A 21,904-nucleotide genomic window follows, 5' to 3' on the forward strand; every position below is an offset into this window, starting at 1 on the left:
GAATGTTAGAAACCTTTGCTGTGAAGGAGGACAAGTGATGTTAGAACTGATGACAAGAGCTTAGCTTTTGATGTTTCTTCTTTTGCCAAAAGAAAGGAATAAAAGAATGGAAGGAGGGAAGCAGAGGGAAGGGAGGAAGAGAGAGGGAGGGGGTGTATGAAGAAAGGAAACAAATAGTCATTTGGAATTATTACTGCAACAGGACGTTTCCAGGTGTTTTATTGGATTCTGTTTTTTAACATTTGCAATAAACACTTCAAGTCCAATGACAAATTAAAAAACAATCATCACAAGAAAATAGCACACAATCAAAACTCATAGATATTTACTTAACAAAAGGCCTCACAGTAAGCAGAGAACATGGTATAAGAATCTAACTTTACGTTACTACATGGTAAATTGACCTAACTCAATGTCAAAAAAAGAATATAAAAATATAAAATGCATGTTTGATTTGACATTGTAGTTAGAATACCATTGTTATTGAGAATAATTATTACTTCATTTCATACAAAATAATACCTGATTGACTTATCTATTTGATGGAGAAAATTGAAGTCAACATTAGGAAATATTAAATGCCAGTATAATAAGCATGTTTCACTTAAATATTCACAGTTAACACTGCATTGCACAGGGAAGTACAAAACATATCACAGACTACTGATTTACAAGGGAAAGCAGTACTAGCGGCAGCCTGGTGTTTGAGAACAAAAATGTAGTATCTGTCATGGATTGCAACATGACTGTTCTTCATATTCAAACTGAGGTGTCATTAAGCTGTAAAGTAACTTGGGGAAATCCTTAAGTACACTATTAAATGAGTGAAGAGCTTACCAGGATTTGAACTATGGCTGACGTTAACAAACTGCTACCTATGGCATGATAACCAGTATTTCCATATAGTTACTGGAAATGAAGAGTTTTCTTAAAATATACACTCCCTCCTCCTTCTGTCTTCTTCCACTCATATAAAAACAAAAGGCTAAAAAAATGACTGCTATGCCATTGAATCAGAATGGCTGCATTTTCTCTAGTTGCTTTATAAAAAAACTGTTCAGAAATTAATTGTTATGATGGGCTTTTAACAAAGCAAGTGAAAGATAGATGAAGACCATTTTGCATGATGCCATTAAATGAATGAATGAATGGGTGTATGATTTGGGTGCAGGGACTTCATATTAAAATATTAAATATTAAAATCTTTGGGTATTTCATGTAGGTAGATGCAGTTTGGAAGTTATCTAAGATGGTCTAACACAATACCAGTGACTCCTTTTCACTAAAACTTTGAAATATCAACACATCTTTTGAAGTTTCAGTTTGAATTAGAATGGCAGTGATAGAGAACATACACCATGCCAGCATGAAAAGTGTAAAAGAGAATAACATTTAGAGCCACGTATGGGCACATGATCTATGATAAGTCACTTTATTCTTTAAAACCTTAACTGTTCTATCTCTAAACTCCAGGTGGGGTTAGTAATTCATGTGGACAGTGTTTAGAAATTAAATAGACTATGTTAATGGTCTTTGCAATGCATAAGTATTCTATGTAAATAAACACATGTAGACTCTAAGAAACACTACATACACTGTTTGCTTTCTTTTGTATATGGTATATATTGTATGTTACATACATAATATATAAGCTTTTTAAAAACACAAATGACAGCATTTATGGGCTAGTCCCCAAAGTAGTCTATACATTTCTCTCACATCTCAAAAAGAGGATATTCTATTTGGTTTATTGTCACACAATTTTATGGCATTTAAGAAAAACACCTTGACATATTAAGTAAACTAAATATTTAACCTTCCCCACCCCCAACCCCAGCATGAAACAATCACACCATAGAAACAATTTACTAGAAGAGAAACACTATGGTTTGCTTAATGTGGTCAGTTCACAAGTGGTTGTAGGATACAGTACTAACACAGTATGTAGGAATCACCACTTAGCACATTTTATCAACTTAAAAGAAAAACAAAAGTGATGAAATCATTCCTCACGATCACAGACAATATCACATATGCAAGAGACTAAATTACACCTAAGATGAAAATTCAGATACACAAAACTAAAATCATCAGATTAAATGCTTTAGTTAATTGCTCCACTAGTTAAAATATACATTTCCTATTATGATAGAGGCATTTGCCCCCTTTTCTGAATGGAAGGGATATAAGACTAACTTTCTGGACAAATAATCTCAGTATGACAAAATAGTTCTGTTATTCGATGGACTGCTACCATTTTAATAACTTTTCTAGTGTCCGATTCTGTCATTCATCTAACCTATCTCTTCCTATACTAAAGCCAGCCACAAGAAAATACTCCCATTTTCATGGGTATCATCACCTGTTATCTTTGTTGTGCAAACGATATAACCCTTCTTTCACCAATTGTCCACTAATTCCAAACAGAAGTGTTTGGGTTATCCCTGAATGTTTTTCTCACTCCTGAGCAAAACTAATTACAGTATGACTCCATCGGGCCTCCTTTGTATTAAAAAATTCACAAAATTTTATGAATGTTCTTTTATATTATAGTTATAGCTTCTAGGACCAAAAGGGCATTTAAATGTGACAAAATTGTATCTTACAGTCAGCTATAGTCCATTTGTATGCCAATATATTTATTTGATTATTAAATTACAACAAGCTATGGAGAGTAACTTGAGAAGGCATTTGTTTAGGTAATGCACTCAACATTAAAAGATGAAATGAAAGATTTCAATAATTCAGCCACATCTGAATGAGAATGAGGTCTAAGTATTTTAGGTCTTGTGGAGGTCAAAGAGCAGTATTAGGAACATACATGTTTGAGTTCATAATCTATTCAAGTACTTGAGAACTATGTGGCATCATAGTGACTGATGGAGGGAATCAATATATGCATATGCATGTATGCATATATTTTAAGAATCTGAAATGCTACAGAATATTAAGAGATGAAAAGAAATATGCAGATTACTAAATTCAAATTTAAACCCTTACTTTACAAATTAAGAAACTGGAGTTCTGAGAAGTTAAAGGGAGTTTCCCAGGGCAAACATGTGATTGGCAGATCTAGCACTGCAAGGCAGATCCCCATCTAAGCTCCCAGAGTAAAAAGAATAAACTACAATAAGGCAAACACTTCTGTTCTCCAGTCTTTCCCCATCCATTTCCTACCATTAGTCTCATAATGTGCAATAAAGTTCTGGGACCATTTCAGCGTTTCACGCCCTCTGTGCAAATCACATTAGCATCCAATTAATGTTACCAATACCTGCCCATCTTGTCAGCTATTTTATTAATCTGCTTCCCTTCTGCAGAGGGATGCCCCACCCCCACTTCATTTTTCATGATCCTGTTATAGATGAGTGAAATCTTAAAGGAGAAGGAATCCTATTTCCTCTTCTCACAATTTGAAGAATGAGATATATTCATGAAACTTTCAAGGCTTAAATCTTATTTCATTTTATTCTTTAGAAATGCATAAAAATCCTAGTACATAAGTACTCTTCAAAGTGTTTTAAAGAAACGTGTATAACAGGATTTAGTAGCTGGAAAGGGCTTTTAAGTTTGCTGAGCCTGGCATGCCCACTCTACAATTCAAGAAAACTAAAGCCTAGCAATGGTGATGATTTACCTGGGGTCCCAGAGGTAGGCAGTGGGTAAGAATGCCAGTATCCTGTTATCTAAGATCGTGCTATTTTTACCACTCATCATGTGAATGTTTTGGTATGTTATGCATCTGTTACAGTTCTGTGCTTTTCTTTGGTGTGTGTGAGGGTAAAAGTCCAGGTTTTGTCTTTATTCGAACTGTAACTTATAATCATAAAACAGATATACTATTACATATATTACATTGCTTAAAGTTGTGTCACTGTATGAAGGTAGTCCTTGTATAATTTTGCAACACCTACTGATACTTACATCTGAACAATTAAGATGTTTCCATCCACCAGAATTGTTTTACTGTTAAAGGGGCTGTGACCATCAGTTAAGAGGATTCAGATGATTGCAAAGTGCTCATTATTCCCTGTGCCATTATCTCGACTACATGAGTGAACACTAACAAAAACAAGGTGGTGGCTATATTTTCACTTTAGTCACAACCATCTCTATTGGAGGCTCACATCACTCAAACTAAAGGTAGTTGTCATCTCTTTATCTTCACTAAAATGGTAGTGATATGGTCTCCATGTTTTGATCATGAAGAAATTACCAGGAGATTATTAAAAATTCATTTTAGACATTGCCTCAAAGAAAGTTACCTGGATTGTATTTCTACCTAGTTGGGAGCTACTGGGTAAATGGCTATTTAGTTAAGATTCTTATAGATTAATGAAATTCATCTTTTGAATTTTTTAGGTCATCAGAAAGCTTATAATCCTGGCTTTGAGACTGATATACTTTATTGTAATTAAAGTTCTGAAAATATTCATTTTTAATGTACTTGTTCAGGCATATTTTGATAAACTATGGAAATGAATAAAGCAGTGTACATACTAAATGTTCACAGTTTGACTTTCCATAAGGCTTAGGAAATAATCTACAAATAGCTACCATTCTGCTGAGATGTCACAGTAAATACAATAATGGCACAGAAGTTAGATGTTCCCAAATGGGATGCCATCTTTATGACCTCCCAAGTCTTTTTTTCAACTAAAAATTTGCTCTTTTTAGTTGAAAAAGAGTTCCATTCTAAAAGAATATAAAAATAGAAAATGAGTCAAAGAATCTCATACACATATAATTTTGAAGGAAAAGCTATAAACATCAGATGATATATATATGTATATATATATCTTTAAGAATGTACTTTGTCTCACCGTACCAAACATTCTGTGAAAATAAAATAGAATTTGATATATATGAACCACCTACGTATAACTAAATATTATAATTTTAGTTAACACAGACAACTTAAACAGAATAAGTACTAATACATTTTTTTGTAAAATTAAGGTAAACTAAAACCTACCTAAAATCTAATTTGTTAATCTATCATTTTGAATCAAAAAATAAAAGAATGTTTCATCAAGCAAGGCACATTTCTTTTAGGCAAGTCTGTCTTTAATACCATTCATCTGGGCACAGTGTTGACTTCACTTATTTGGGTGAATGGGCTAGTCTACCAATGGAAGCCTTTGGTATAATCACACCCTCACAGATAAAGTTAAACCTAACCCAGAACATAGACTACATGAACATGTTCCACAACTAAATACAGTCCAATAGTTAAATGATAGAAATAAAACAGCAATAGTTGACTGGTTAGAAACACACAGGAGGCTTTCTTTATCTGTGACACTGATTGTAGTTTTTGGGTGACTTGACTCCACCAGAATGTCAACAGGTTGAAATGATATGATACCTTAACATTTAATTTTTTTATTCTTAATGTTGCTCTTTCTCTCCTGCTCGATATCATTTGTAACCACTTATAATCTGAAGAGCGCCCTCCAGCTTTGAGTTCTTTCCTCCATATGAAGCATTTGTCAGAGATGTATCTCTGAATATTAACCGAAACAAAAACATGTAGTGGCGAGTGCACTCTCATCCAAGCAGTTTAAAACTGAGCATCCTTCTGGCTAGGGTCACTCTGCAGTTCCTTATGTGGGGCTCTTGAGGGACCTGTTGGATAGAGAAGACTCAATAATTTACAGTATATTTAGCATTTGAAATAACAGAATTTATGTTAATAGAAAAGTTGCATTCATTGATTTTTTTAACTTTAGGTTTTCTTATTGTAACCTGTAAAGTTAAAAAATTTCTTGCTTTTAAATACTGTAAACTATATTTTGAATGACTTCTATTTGCATATTAGAAAGTTTCAGATTATGCTGGTTATAATTTTTCAATTAATAATGACCCATTAGTCCAATTAATTCAAGTCACTAGGATAGCATGCTTTGAGAAAGAGAATTTACACTTATCCTCAAGGCCATCTGGCAGGTTTACAGTGACTTTTAGAAAAGTGTATTATCTTCTCAATAATTTCTGCTTATAGCTCCTCCTGTGGTAAGATGAAATGAGAACTCTCTGAAGTGAACAGACTTTCTGTCCTTAGAGAGGTGCTATACGAAGAGGAGTAGGGGTGAGGATCTGGGAGAGGGAGAAGGAGACAAGGGGAAAGGAAGGGAAGAGGAGTGGGGAGAAAGTCGTGTGAGTGCTAGGGCCTAACCCCTTTTCATTACAAATCTAATGATCCTTAAAAATATGAGTCTGCACAGTTATCTTTAAAGAATTAAGACAACAAAAACTACTCTATCAGAGGTTGTGGAGGACCAAGAAATAAAGGCTACAGGTTTGGTGACCTTCCTCTCTTCCCACTGGAAAAACTCTTAGAAATACAGACAGCAATTTGTAAAAATTGCTAGAATGGACTGTGGCACACAGTAGAGACTTATGTATTACAAAGGTAAGTCCTGACCACTTTGCACAGTGTCTGACACATTTTGGGTCCTCATTATAGGTATGTTTAGTGAATAATAAAGGATATATTAAAATTAAGGTGATGTAGTCAAAATATTGCTTAGTCTATAATACAAAGGAAACTCACCAAGACACAAACAGAGACTACTACATCTAGATTGAATGTGTGAACACTATGTATCAGACCCATGGAAAGACTGTTCCTCACATACACTCCTGGCTTTAGCAGATGTCACCGAACCTTGGGTAAATACCAAAAGATGAGGATCTGGAATTAAACTGCATTTTTTTAATAGGAGGATTATTCACTCATCAAGCAACATACCAGAGGTCTACTGTGAGCTGGCCAATCATCTTTGGAAACATTTTTCTTGGATTGCTCTTGGTCAAATGGTCAACACTTTCCTTACACTGTTTCTCTTGAGGAAAAAAGTAAGTGCATATTCAAAATAAGCTTAGTTTTCATTATGAAAATGCCAGTGGTTTAACTGTTAATTGCCATTAGAAAGAAAACACCAATGACATGAATGATCTGGGCTCTATTTTAGAACCTAAGTCCTTATTCTTTGCTTGGTGAGCCTTCAGCCTACTTGTCTTGAGATGGTTCTGTTAAGTTTCACTTGTTTTGATACTGTTACAACTCAGTAAAAGTGACTGGCTTTCACATTTTAAATCTTACGTGTCCACTACTTGCTGTGAAGGCCTTTGAAATTACTGATAAGAAAAATGTAGCATGAGGCTGGGAGGATGACTCAGTAGGTAAAAAACTCGCTGCACAAGCATGAGGACCTGAATTCGAGCACCAAGACCATGTAAAAAGGCAGGGCATGGTGACATGTGCTTGTAAAGCCATCCTGGGGAGGTGGAGACAGGTGAAGATCCTGGGGCTGACTGGCCTGCCAGTCTATCCTGCTTGGTAAGTCCCAGGCAAATAAGAAATGCTGTTTAAAATACAAAGTGGACAGCACCTGAGAAATGACACCCTAGGCTGATCTCTGCTTTCTATAGACTTGTGCACACACACCTGCATACATACATACACATGCACTCACACCAACACATATCAGTCAAGATGTGTGCACACATGTATACATATACACGTATCATACAGCATTTTAATAAGTTATAATTGTAAATAATGTTGTAATTCTATAGAAACAAAAAGGTAATATCTGTATAGTAATAAGGATGCTTATGTTAGTTGATAAGACATGTCCTGAAAAGAAATGAATAGACATAATCAAAACAAATTCTATAAAGGAGACAGGAGGTATTGAAGAAAATGATGACCTATAATTAGAGACACTTGCTCAAAAGGGAACAAGAATGGTCAAAGTTTAATAATTATTCATTTGCAAAGACGCAACTCATAATTCTATCAAGTTCAAAATGAAAGAAATGTAGACTCAGTCCACTGAACACAGAGTATGTGATAAGACGGCTGAAGTTATTCTAAAATATGTAGATTTATGAGACCCTTGTTCTCACGATGAGTCTGTACTTTGACATCTATTAAAAGACTTAAAATTGACCACATTACCAGTAAGCTTTACATTTCTATCAGCTAAATGGTAATGAATAAACCCAAAGACTGGAATTTTTCTCTGTTATGTATAGTTTTCTGATTGAAGTCTTGGCAAGTAATGAATGGTTTAAACACAACAATACTTAAAGTTAGCAATATGAAAGATATGGGTATTGTCAAAAAACCCAAGAAATTCAAGGTAAAATGAGCCTGTGAGACTTAATCAATACGACATTTGAATAAATGAGGGATAAAAGTCTACTACTATTAAATATCTAAAACCCACAGATCTAAATATTAAGTAAAATATTTAAATTTTACCACATCATAATAAACTGCTCTTCTCAAATCAGAAAAAATGCTCACAGCTAAAAGGTCTGTAGACTCTAGAAATACAGCAATTAAACTTCAGTTTTTATTTGAAGAAAATATCCGTCTTTAGTATACCCAGTAAACATGGCCATTTAGAAATCTGACCTATGGGCACTAGCAAGAAGGTTTAGTGGGTGAAGGAACTTGCCACCAAGCCTGAAGACTGGAGTTGGATTCTTGCAACCCACACAGTGGAAAGAGAGAACTAACTCCTGAATGTTAGTTTCTTGTGACCTCCACATTTGTATTGTGCGGCACACCCACTCAGCCACCCACAAATAGACACACTATAAAAAATTAAAAGCATGAAAAAATAAGAAATTAAAGTATTCATGTCTACTTTTTATGTCATCTCTTTAAGAGTACCTACAAGATACTTTCAGATAAAGTATTTGGTCCTGTATAGGCTTATTTGATAAACTGCTGAAAGAAGTTTCTAACTTCTGTTGGCCTACATATGGAAGCCCAAACATATATGCTGATTTTAATTTGCTGACACATTTAGCAAGAAAACTGACACCTGGATGTGCAGAATAAACATCTACTTCATCCACTGGTCTGGTTTGCCTAGGATTGGAGACAATTCAAAAGGAGAACAGAAATATTTCTATTCAAATCAGAAGAATCACATTCCCTGCAAAGGGGAATACATCTGTCATGTTACCTAAAATCATGGCAGTATCTTTGTTTAATAGAAAGATTAAGTCCCCTGGGGAATCATTTGTTTGTTGGGATTTTCTGTACCATCTGGGCCAATAAGTCTATGTACAAATATATGAGGAGGACTACTATTTATAAGAAGTATACTACTAGCTGCTCTGTAGGATCCATGGTCTCTGGGAAACATCCTAAGTTCTAAGCATCCTTGATGACACCAATAGTTAAGTTATTTATATTAAGGGGTTCCATCCTTACAAAAGCACAGAGCTTGTTGTAGGAATCTGAAGTACGTTACACTAAGTGGAAGCCTTTCCAGAGGACAGAACTGCAGGAATTTTATCCATAAGAGCATGGTGAGGAGTCTGAGCCCAATAGCAATGAAAATGATGCAAGAAACCCAATGTTTTCCTACAATAAATACCTATTGAACACAATATTTCAAGTACTAATCCAGTTCATGGCCTCAAGGAAGGAAAAAGAAAATAATAACTCTAACAGACAAATTTATACTATGTTAGAAGGATGATTAGACAGAGAAAAAGCAAGTAGGTCTGCAGTGGAAGGCAGATTGGTAAGGGAAGATTGTGATGAGAAGGTAACACATCAAGGAGGTGATGGACTGAGCCATACGGATGTTGTTTGAATGCTGGAGCATATTATGCAGAAGGAACAGTCTGCACAAACCCTGCAAGGTGGAGATGACTTCCACATTTTAAAAAGAGCAAGAGGAGCACAATGGTTCAAGTGTCAGGAGGGTAAATAAGGTCAGAAAAGTTAGGGAACTAGGCAGGGTAGTGCAGGTTACTGTATGGTTTATATGGGAAGACTGCTATGAGTTCAAGATGCATTTGGTATACAAAGTGAATTCTGGGCTAACCATGTCCCCAAACAACCAACAAATACCCCCCCAAAACCCCGCAAAAAACAAACAACAACAAAAAGGCAAAAACAAAAACAAATCCCAACCGACTAAACAACCAAACAACCAAACAACCAAAAACCAAAGAGAAGAAAGGATTTCTGAGGGTTCCACGCTAAGAAAAGAGTCAAGTAAGGGAAAGGATAGATGCTGGGGTGCCATTCAGTAGGGTCAATAAACACCCAGGTGAGAGACAAGATGGGTTTGAGGACAACTTTCTTAGTAAAAAGCTTGTGGGGATCTCACCATAAATTCCCCAGAGACTTTGTACTGGGACAGTTCCAGCTTAGAAACTCACAGGAAGAGAAATATTTCCCTTACTTTCATGCTTTCTTCCACAAATGAAGGTGGGACCTCACTGTCAGCAATGTCCGAACAGTTATTCATAACATTCTTCAGATATGATGGAACACCATTTGGGGCTCATTCAACTGCTGTATTATTAGTGATCAGAATCCTAGCTATCTTCTAGGGCATAGTTGCTTCCTATTCTTCACAAAGGTTATGATAAAAATACAACACTCAAGAAAATGGTAGAGCCTCTCTCTCAGGCCTCCTTTTGAGAGCACATGATGGTGCACATTTTGAAGGGCAAGGAGAATGCATCTGATGGAGAGAGAAAGGAGGAAGGAAGAAGAGGGGGGAACATGAAAATACTCTTCTTGTAAATAAATTTTCTTTTGCAATTTGGAAGAGAAAATTAGACCACCGCACCACTAAAACACAAGAAAAACATCTGTACACCTATCAAGTTGGAATCATTAGGCTGTATTTGCAAGCTGAGAATGAGTATATGACAAATACTACTATCAAACGCTAAACTGATCATTTTCTGCCAGGAAGTTAAAATTTGTAAGTAAGGTTTGGGCTTTGTATAGCTTTCCATTCTTCTTTTAATTCCCACTGATTTATTGTTCCTCAAAAATAAATATGCTCACAGAAGGAGTATAAAACACACACACACACACACACACACACACACACACACACACGAGCATGCACTTCAGCACAACACAGGGAACACTATAAACCAGTAATTCTATCTTCCTTAGTTGAAAGGGCCCATTACAAAACAGAAAGGAAAAAAAGCACTCTAAGATGCAATCCCTACATAAATAGCTTCTCCCAAGTCTAGAACTTCTCACCTCTCCTTCCCAGTGTTTTCTGTAAGTTTTCAGATTGGAGAGGGCATGATTGTTTGCATTTCTTAGAGGGAGTGGTTATCACTTCTATTTATAGCTGAGAGGTAGAAAGGGCTTGAAACTTCTGTAGACAATGTTAAATATTTCAATATGTAGAAAATATAGCTATGGTTCTCAAAGGAGCGAACTATTGTTGTATGTCATATATGCTGTGTACAAAGTTGTTGCTTGGGTGTGCTACATGACAGACATGTAAGTTTTATGTAAACCATAACTTTAATTTTTTTTAACTGTGCATGTAAAAGTTGATCAATCCTGAAATTCTGCTTAGAAGCTTAGAAGTAACACTTTCTTTTCCATGTAGGTGTCTTGTTTTGCCACCATAGTTGATATTTTAATTAGTCACAGTACGAGTTTAAAATACCACACAAGAAAAAGATATAACAAATGTTAGCTCTGGATCACTGGCTGTGGGGCACAGACATCCACCCACAGTGGTGCTGAGTTGGATCGATCCAGCCACATAACTCACAAGAATCTCTTTTCAACACTCAAGATGTTCAGTTAAGTTCAACAGAGAAGCCTGTAGCTGGCAAAGCTAACTAACACAGGCAAATGTACATTCATCAGCACATTACTTTAAGTCTCAAATCACTATCTATATCATGCTATATAGAACCTTGGTGAAGGGGCTACATCCGTACACATGACACAAATATGTCCTAATGTTTTTTTTAACAGTCTCTTACTGACTTATGGAGTGGCTAGGTGAGCTATTAATGCCATAAGTTTCAGTGACCCGAGAACCTCCTGCTTTTTATCCTGTTGTAATCAATTCTTACTTTCCTGCAGGAGTCAAAATGTTTACACTAATTTCTGGCATGGTTCCTCAGAAACCCAGGCAAAGTAAAGGATATGAAAAGTATAATAATTTACGTTATGCTATTTATCACATTCCAATAGAAACACATGCAACCAGGAAATTAATATAAAAACTGAGGAATGACCTTGTCCTGATGGGTATCCCTAACATTACTGACGATGGTTCCTAAGGTTAAATCCAGATACATCAATTATGACACAAGGAAAGTAGATCTGTCTGACTTAAATAACTTAGGTTTGATTCTCCTGGATATATAGTTCTTATTGTTAAGGAAGGGTTAATTTTTCAGTGTGCTGAAGAGAATAATTACTAACCTGGACTGAAGTCAAACTTAAAAGCCTAAGAGATTTATTTATCTTTCAAGACACCCAATAAAATTAGAATGGTTTTAGAGTCATAATGACTTAGCTTTTAATTGTGGCTGGGTGTCTTGCTAGCTTGAAGTCATAGAGAAATCACTTCAGCATTGGTTTTATCCTCCTTAAAATGAAATTAATGACACATACCTTACTGAACTGACAAGTGTTCAGAGCAATGTTGATTCATAGTTAATTGTGTTATTACACAAAGGAAATTACTAATTTCTTATTCATAAAGCCTTGTATTAATTATACAGCGTTCATAAGTGGTGACCACAAAGTAATGTAATCTCTTAACTTGACATATGTCATGAAATTATTTAATACAACATGTATGAAGTACTACTTGCTACTTTTATATTACAGAAAAGAAACTAGGGAACAGAGAAGTTATGTAATGTTCTCAAGGTCATTCAGTAGGAACAGGAGACTGCTATAAGACTGCAGAACAGCTTCTTTCGACCACTCCAATAAGAGTTGGGAATACTAATGTAAGAGCATATACCTGGCAAACACAAGGCTCTTCCTGTGCTAGGCACCAGTACCCAAAGCATCAACATACCCAAATCAAAATACAGAACCTATAACCTTTGAGGAGTTTCCAATATGGCGACGGGAAGCAATTACATCACCTGAGAGCTATGACTCAAAACCTGTGCTATTTCTCTGGTTGAGGAGACAAAAGGTCTACTTCAAACCCCTCTTACTTAAGAAGCATAAAAAATATGGGCTAACATAATTTGCTTATGGAATTAATAAAGGTGTCTACTTTCTAAATAGGAACAAAACTGTTACCTTTATGTTAGTCTTTTATGTGATTGCTCTAATGTATCTAACATTATCAAAATGGGTCATGAAAGGAACACTTCTCTACCGAGAATACCAACTATTAGATCAACACGTGGATCAAAGCCCAAAGGAAGTCACACAAGCAAAGGAAAGTAGGTGAAAATCCTGTTCAGAAACAAAGAACAAACAACAACCAGGTAGATACTGAATTATTGCCTCTATCTTTTTTTGTACATTTCCTTTATCTTTCCTGTTACAGTTTCCATTAATTATTTCCCACTCTCAAATGCACAAATATGTTAGGTAGGCTTATGAGAGATTATCTGAAATGATTTATGAGCTTTAAAAATAAGGTTACTGTCATGTACTCTAGAGGGACAGATGACTTACGTGCAACCCCCCCCAAAGCAGTTGTGTACAATTCATCCAACATGCATAAAGCAAAATGACTATGTTGAAGTAAAATGCTAATCCTATTTCAATTTTAAGCATTTGCTTTAAGAACTTTCCTACTGATACTAAGTAATTTTGTAAATTAAAACTGGACTACTAACCTAGCAGTTGTAGAGGCTGCATTTTATTCATTTTAAAGGGGAGACAAATTGTTCAGAAGCCAAGTGGGTTGGTCAAAGTAGTGGAATAATTTTCAGTTCAGCTTGGGTGAAAGCTGTTTAGAGGGGAATTTTTTTTGTATTCTCTTGCAATGAACAACAGAAACCAAAGGATAATCAGAAACATGGGGAAAATGGGAAATATTTCATGGTGATCTTTTCAAAGGCAATTGGCATGTAATACAAAACTGTGTATTTTACAAATATAAAACTAGATATGAATGACATTTCCTTGCAAAAAAGGACCACTCTTTGAAACATACAGCTCAGTGCTCACCTGATTCTGTCTGTCTGCTGGCACCCCTCAGCATGTGATTGAAAATTTGCAGGTGTTCTTTCAAGGTCTGGTTATTTCCCGATTTTCCTTTTCACTGACTATAATCCGTTCATTAAAATCTGCATTCCTCATATATTTGAGGTTAATTTTGCTTTTCAAGTGCTGTGATGGCGTCAGTCCTGTTGTGGGGTCTGGATGTTTTCCCTTTTCTTTTTTAACGAGTAAACCTGAAGGTATCTTGCAGTAAGACCTCGGGTACACTGACTTCCACTTGCTTATGTACAGAACGTGTTTATATTGCTGTCTTCATTTCATTCATTGGCTCGTCTCTCTCGGTGAAAGAACTGCACAGAAGCATCTTTAAAAATTGTTACCAAATAACTGACATTTAATTCAGATCCTGCCTTATTGTGGCTCACGTGTAACGTGTAAAAGATGACATTTTCCTTTTTGATTCAGTCATTATGGGATAACATCAATGATTTATATAAAATGTAAAAAGCATTTTGTGATTAATTTCACCTCTTTGTCATCATACACTTAATTTATGCCATTTATTGAAATAGTGTTTTTTCTTATGAAATCATGTAAGTAGGAACCATCTGGAAAGGTTACTGTGGAAACAGCAAGGCCTGAGGTGGGTGGGGCTAAAGAGCAAAAGATGCCATGACAACCTTTTTCGGGTTTCCCAGGAAACATGGGTTGCTATGGGAACTGCATCAGTCAGGTCCGAATTAGTAACTTCCGCTGGAAGGGGTGTCTGCCACTTTAATCTTCTTGTGACACCGCATAAGCTTATCTCTCACATGCACTAGGAATTTTTGTTGTTTCTCTTGGCAGCACTGAAAACAAGTTTCTAGACTTTCGTGGATGTTGGCTGGGCATGTACTCACAACTTCACTGGAATTCGTGTGTAATACTTTCAAAATTCTTTGCAAACTCCAAAGGGTTAATAGTCAGATCAGGGCATTTGGGCCATTTCCCTTTTGGTTCAAAGTTATTGTGAACCTCAAATTCTTAGAGGGGAGATTCAAACTGAAAGGCCAGTCAAAAACAAAATAAATTCATGATGGGTTTATAAGTCACTGCTTTAGACTTTCTGTCTACATATCCAAAGGCTGGGTTAATTAAACTAAATAATCAAATAACAATGAAAGGTCCACCAAACAGGGGCATCATTTAAGTTCTGTCTCCTTTACTTAGTAAAGAAGCAACTCTCTTTTGATTTTGAGGTTAAACAGTTACTCCGACGCTTTAGTTTCATTTCCTCCCAGGATGCAGTTTTTCATAGGGCGTGCACTAGAAACCAAGCTTTAATGTAAGCTAGTTGGTCACAAAATTAAAAAAAGACGGAGGGGGGGGGAGAAAAGAGCTGAGAGAATGCAGCCCACTTGCAGAACAGGCACCTGTTTCAGTATGAAGCAATAGGGAGAGGGAGGATGAAGTGTGCTTTTCCACTTCTTCACGTCCGTTCCTTGATGAATGGTCTGGAAATGTATAAATCAAGGGCATACACAGACCAAGGGGGCACGTTCCACATAACACTGGGCATAGTATGCCAATTGCATCGTATATTAGACATCAGTGAATATCTTTTTAATGTTGACACAGGAGTTGGGATTATTGTTCGTGGTGCAAGTGGCAGTGGAGTTGCCCGTTTTGAAAGGGGTCTGGGGGAAAGCGCTGTGGTTCATACCCCCCTCTTCGATCACCATATACTCCGACTTACTCAGGGTGGAGTTACTCCGGGCTTTTCGGAGCTCCTCAGCCGAAGAGGAGAGGTGCTGGCAACTTCCCACGTGCATGTACTGGGCTTGCTCTTCCCCTTCTGTCTCCCGGTGGTAGAAGTAATTGAAGTTGGAAACAATTACAGGAACTGGCAATGCAATGGTCAAGACACCTGCGATGGCACAAAGAGAGCCCACAATCTTGCCTCCTATGGTCACTGGGTGCATATCCCCGTAACCGACAGTTGTCATGGTTACCACTGCCCACCAGAAGGCATCCGGGATACTGTTAAAACCCGAAGAAGGGTCGTCTGCCTCAGCAAAGTAGACGGCACTGGAGAAAAGGATGACCCCTATAAAGAGGAAGAAGATGAGCAGCCCCAGCTCTCGCATGGAAGCCTTCAGTGTCTGCCCCAGGATCTGCAGCCCCTTAGAGTGGCGGGAGAGCTTGAAGATGCGGAAGACCCTTACTAAGCGGATGACCCTCAGGATGGCCAGAGACATGGCCTGCTGCCCATTACCCTGCCGCTCAGCCAGCTCAGTGCCCAGAGTGATGAAATAAGGGATGATGGCCACAATGTCTATGAGGTTCATGATATTTCTGGAGAAGGTGGCTTTACTGGGGCAAGCGAAGAACCGCACTAGCAGCTCAAAGGAGAACCAGATGATGCACAGGGTTTCCACCACGAAGAAGGGGTCCGAAAAGCTGGAGGCTCCAGAGGCGGCCCCCGACGTGCTGTTGCCGGTGGCCTCGAACACCTCCTGCGACGGGGAGGCGGGGTAGTCTTTCTCGTCGCGGAACTCGGGCAGGGTCTCCAGGCAGAAGATGACAATGGAGATGAGGATGACCAGCACCGACACGATGGCAATGCCCCGGGCCGGCCCCGAGCTCTCAGGGTATTCGAAGAGCAGCCACACCTGGCGCTGGAAGTCTCGGCGGGGCAGAGGCCGCTCCTCCTCCCTCAGGAAGCCCTCGTCCTCACGGAACTTCTCCATGGCTTCCTCGCCCAGCTGGTAGAAGCGGATCTCCTCGGAGAAGATGTCGATGGGCACGTTGACCGGCCGGCGGATGCGGCCCCCGGACTGGTAGTAGTAGAGGATGGCGTCGAAGCTGGGTCGGTTGCGGTCGAAGAAGTACTCATTGCGGAGCGGGTCGAAGTACCGCATGCGCCGCTTGGGGTCGCCCAGCAGCGTCTCGGGGAACTGGCAGAGGGTCTTGAGCTGCGTCTCAAAGCGCAGCCCCGAGATGTTGATGACCACGCGCTCCCCGCAGCAGTCCTGCTCGCCCGCGGCGGGCAACGCGGGCGGCAGCGGCTCGTAGCGGTCGCAGCCACCGCCGCCGCCGCCGCCACCACCACCACCACCACCACAGCCTCCCTGAGGCGGGTCCCCACCGCCGCCACCCGCCGCCTCTGGCTCCAGCAGGTGGTCCCCGGGCACCACGGTCATGTCTGGCGGCAGCTCGGCGCGGCCGGGGCTCTGCAGAGTGCGCGCGCCGCCGCTCGCGGGGTCCTGCGCAGGGTGGGCGCGGTGGCGGGCGGAGGGCTGCGGCGGCCGAGCGCGGGAGGCGGCGGTGCTCTTCTTCCTTGCAGGAGGTGGCCGGCCTCGAGTCGCTCCTCCTCGAGCTCCCCGCCCCACCGCCGCCTCCGCCCCGCGAGCCCGGCCCGCCGCCTGTTGCTGCGGCTGCAGAGATGCTCTGTCTGGAGCTGGCTCGGCGCGCGGGGCTGCAAGGTCCAGACGCCTCCTCCCTCCTCCGCACCCCTCCCCGCGGGGGCGCGCGCCCGCCTCGCCGCCGCCCCCGGGTTTCCCGCCCACCGCGCGCGCGCACGCCCCGCTTCCCGCTTCCCGGCCGCGCTCCTTGCGGTTCTTTGTCACTGGATCTATTCCAATTTGCACCCTCTTCCCCAGACCCTACCGGACCTCTACCCAGCCAGACCGGCCCTAGAGGAACCCAGCCGCCTGGCCTCATTTCTGGGCTCCACTTGCTTTTGGATAGCGTGCATTCCCGTCCTGCGCGTGGCCGAGTCCCAATCTCAGGCTTGTTAGATCTGTTCAAGGACTACACCTCGGATTCAGGCCTCCTGGCCCTTCACACTTTGCTGGGCAGGAGGAAGGGCAAGTTCCAAGAGCTTTAGATAGCAGACAAAGGAGGAAGGTACCAGGCTTCCTGACCCAGAATGTTGTGGGAGGAGAGGGTGAAGGCTAAGTGGTTAGCATGGGCAAGAGGCGAGTCTGGGGCCAGCATCCGGATTTTGGAGGGTAGAAGATTGCTAGAACCCGGTGTGTAGGTGCTGTGAAGGACTGTGTTTGGACAGGAAGCCCAACTGAATTAATGGTTGCATAGGGTCTGAAGTCTTCACAGGGGTCTAAAGAAAAGGTCCTTAAAGGCATTCAGAGACTTCACTTTTGTAATGGCTAGTTCACCCTGGACAGAATCAGGACAAAGTTCCAGGTTGAGATTAGTGAAGGCAGTCTGATTTACTTTCAGTAGGAAAATAAGAAAGAGAATGTTAAAGAAAATCCACCACACCTCATCTGTGTGGTTAGATAACTCAATTATTTGGCTGCTGTTGGACAGATATAAGCAGGCCGGAACCTAGATTTTATTTAATACAATGCCACCTGCCCTTGTGGTGGGGAACTTGTTTTAGCTGCTAAGGTGGGAAAGCCTTCATTTTGCCGCTTGTGCCCCTGTTGCTTGATTTGGGTCTAGAGAAAACATTTACCCTTCCTTAAACTTTCTCCAAATTGTTGTGATTGCTTTAAGCCTAACTTTTGTTCTCAGACATTTTAGCTACCCCAAGTATAAGCACTAGAGTTACAAAATTCTATTTTGAATCATTGCAATTATTTGCAAAAGAGGAATTGACATCTAGACATCTACTTATCCCTGGAAGTGAGCTGATGATTCAATTTGATGTAAGAGTGATTTGTCGTCATTCTTTGCTATCACCTCTCCCAAACTCAGTGATAGAACGGGCTTGCCCAACTTCTGTTCTTAGCACCCTTCAAAGCACCTTGGGAATCATGGGAAGTCAACAGTTGAGTTGAATTCCCCGACAATTGATGCTTTGTATTTATTTCTATCTGCTCCAGGCAGACACTTTTTTCTGTTGAGTTCAGTACCACACTGTGATACCTGTGATGAGGAGTGTGGTGATAATTGTTTATGATTTATTAAAGCTTGCCAGAGGATTCAGAAAGCAAAATCAGCCACAAACCATAGAAGTCAGGCACATACCTTTAATCCTAGCAGTCAGAAGCTAGGAGGTGGTGGTACACACCTTTAATCCTAGGACTCAGGATGAAGAGATGGACCGATCTTTGTGAGTCCAAGGCCACCCAGATCTATACAAGAGTGAATCTGTCTAAAAGAGAATTATAGCTCACACCTTTAATCCCAACATTAAGGAAGTATGTAAGACAGAAGCAAGGTCTCAGATAGACATTGTTCTCCAGCTACACTGAGGAGAGGTGGCAGTTTGAGAGTTGGTGAAGAGATCGTGCATGGAGCAGCCCTTTCAGCCTGAGTCTCTGGGTACCTTATTTATTCGTGTTACACAGGAGTGAGGGGAAACTGAGCCGGTAGTATAGTCACCCTACAGGTTTCTACAGCCAGCACTTGCCAGGGTGTAACAAGCACCAGATTCTTTATCATTCTTTATCTTCAGCTTTACATCCAGCCCAGTGCTGGTCACTGCAGAGTTAAGTGTATCGTCAGATGAAAGAACTGGGCAACACTATAAGACCATTTTAGACACACAACTTCAGAGTCATTTGTTGTGTGATGGTCGCCTCATTATTTTACATGCACTGTGTTAGCTGGTCATTAGCAGAGCAATTGAGCAGCTATTCATGTATGTATATCAAATCTAAGAATGGGGAAGACTGAATGCTGAAGGATAGCTCACTGAAAGGCAAAGACCCTATTTTTAAAGACCGAATGTTTCATGCACTTCCAAGTCTGACTTAGAAGGTGATTTATTCTTCCTTTTGCAGGAATTAATACTGAAATTAATATTAATCAATGGCAAAGGAGACTAAAGCAGAGGATGGTCCTGTGATGGATGGTCCCAAGTTTCTCTGTGCTGTGAAGTGTCCTGCTTTCAGAAATGACGATTTCCACTTTGCCTTGTCTGGAGGAGACTCTGATGATGGGTTTGTTATGGCTCTTATTCTGTATTTGAGACCCCCAGGAAATTTAGCAATTCGTTCAGTTTGCATAACTAGTTAGTGACAGAGCTGGTCCTAAAATCTTGGATTATTTCCAAAGCCATTGTTTGCAGTATTTTATCACACTGGGAAACTCACATGCTGATCACTGAGCACTTAATAAATACTGGAGTTCTAAGAGCTGCCTATTTGCTTCTGATTGCTGACTGTTCACTTTCAATTCATGTTTATTTTAACCAAAAAAAAAAAACCACTGCCTTTTGATGGCTACTCGGCCGCCTATGGGAAATGAGGTGGTGGGTGCTTTCGAGCCCTGTTGGACAGCAGAACCCGTTGCAACAAATCAATGTCAAAAGTGGCACTTCAGGGGGAACACATACCATTTATTAAGTACCCCCAGGGGAGTAGCTCAAAGTGATTTGATAATGTCTCATTAATCCTCATGACACCCCTGTGGGATAATAATAATATTATTATAATGTTTAGATGTAGAACTGTGGCAAAGCAAACAGCTTCTCGGAGCCTGTTCAGGATTGCTGGGTCTTGCAGTCTTCAATATTCAAATATAAGTAAAGCCATCAGGTTTGCAAGTAGCAAGTGACTCTTGGCATTTGGCCTTTCTATTTTGTTCTATGCATAGTCTTGGCTTCTGACTGACCACAGCGGGACTTGAAATAAGTCTCTATTTGCTCACCAGATGGGAGGCAACATCTGGGAGTAGCTCTGCAGTGTTTGAGAATGTGAAAGGATTAGGAAATATTCTAATCCACATTCATAGATAAGAGAACGCAGAAAGAATACTCACCCAGATACTAGGTATTGTGCCTTATGAACTTAAATGTAGATCTTTCCCTTATTGTGAATTCCGCTTCCCTAGAATTCAGAATCTGTTGAAAAATTTCAATGCTTTTAGTTAACATGCAAAATAAAAAAAAAACTAATGTGGAAACGACAGAAGATAAACTGTGGCCATTCATCCTATTGAAGCCAGGTAGGATCATTATATCAACCCGCCAAACTATTTTCTGTTTCAGAGTCTTCACGCTTGCTCTTCCCTGTGCTCTTTCTGTGGATTTTCACGTGGCTTGCTCCGTCACATTAGATCTTCATGCAAAAAGTAGAAAATGCCTTCCTTTCCCACTACTTTTTTAAAATAAATTTTTATTTAAATTAGAAAACAATCTTATTTACATACCAATACCAGTTCCCTCTCCCTGCCATCCTCCCACTCCGCCCCCTACCAACCCCCATCCCACTCTCCATCCACTCCCAAAGCCCATTAGTTGCACTAGGAATAAATACTGATTCCACTGCCAGAGGCCCCATAGACTGCCCAGGCCTCCCAACTGACACCTATATTCAGGGGGCTTGATTCGGTCCTATGTTGGTTCCCCATCTGTCAGACTGGGGTCCATGAGCTCCCACTTGCTCAGGTCAGTTATTTCTGTGGGTTTCCCCAGCATGGTCTTCACCCCTTTGCTTATCACTTCTCCCTCTCTGCAACTGGATTCCAGGAGTTCGGCTCAGTGCTTAGCTTTGAATTTCTGCTTCCATCAGCTATTGGGTGAAGACTCTAGGATGACATTTAAGGTAGTCATCAATCTCATTATAGGAGAGCCCATTATTTCTTGATTTTAAATAAATACCCTCTCTTCTCTTTTCCATATGGAGTCTGTTATCTGCTTTTACCCGTTTGCATTAATTTACTGAAATTATATTTTGCATTTGTATCTTTCAGATCTTGAACAGTGCTTGACACATAGTGAATGCTTGACGTATGCTTAATAGAGGAAAGAAAAAGTTAGGAATGAGCATTAAGGCGTACTGACACAGTGGTGAGCCAGTTTTGTTGCTATAGAAGAATCATTTTGGGATGCTAACTGTCCAGTTCTGGAAATAACTGGACTGTGAAGATATGCAAGGGTTCTTTGTTTTCTTTCCCTTTTTAAAAAATTTTACCCTTTCTCCCCATTTTCCCCACTTTCCCATTTCCCCAACACCCTGAATGAGTTTATCCTGAGCACCAGAAATGTACTTC

The 21,904-nt window shown here is 39.9% G+C and overlaps 1 protein-coding gene across 1 annotated transcript; it reads right to left on the bottom strand.

The window, feature by feature from the left end:
* Positions 1–202: 202 nt before the first annotated feature.
* Positions 203–17,462, bottom strand: Kcna3 (potassium voltage-gated channel subfamily A member 3). Its single transcript, XM_005076595.4, has 2 exons — positions 13,967–17,462; positions 203–5,628 (listed from the first exon to the last, which is right to left on the bottom strand). Exon 1 carries the CDS (start codon positions 17,140–17,142, stop codon positions 15,541–15,543), a length of 1,602 nt encoding a protein of 533 aa, XP_005076652.2. The 5' UTR covers positions 17,143–17,462; the 3' UTR covers positions 203–5,628; positions 13,967–15,540.
* Between the last annotated feature and the right edge of the window lie 4,442 nt (positions 17,463–21,904).

Source organism: Mesocricetus auratus, unplaced genomic scaffold, assembly GCF_017639785.1.
Source record: "Mesocricetus auratus isolate SY011 unplaced genomic scaffold, BCM_Maur_2.0 Super-Scaffold_100009, whole genome shotgun sequence".
Taxonomy (NCBI): Eukaryota; Metazoa; Chordata; class Mammalia; order Rodentia; family Cricetidae; genus Mesocricetus; species Mesocricetus auratus.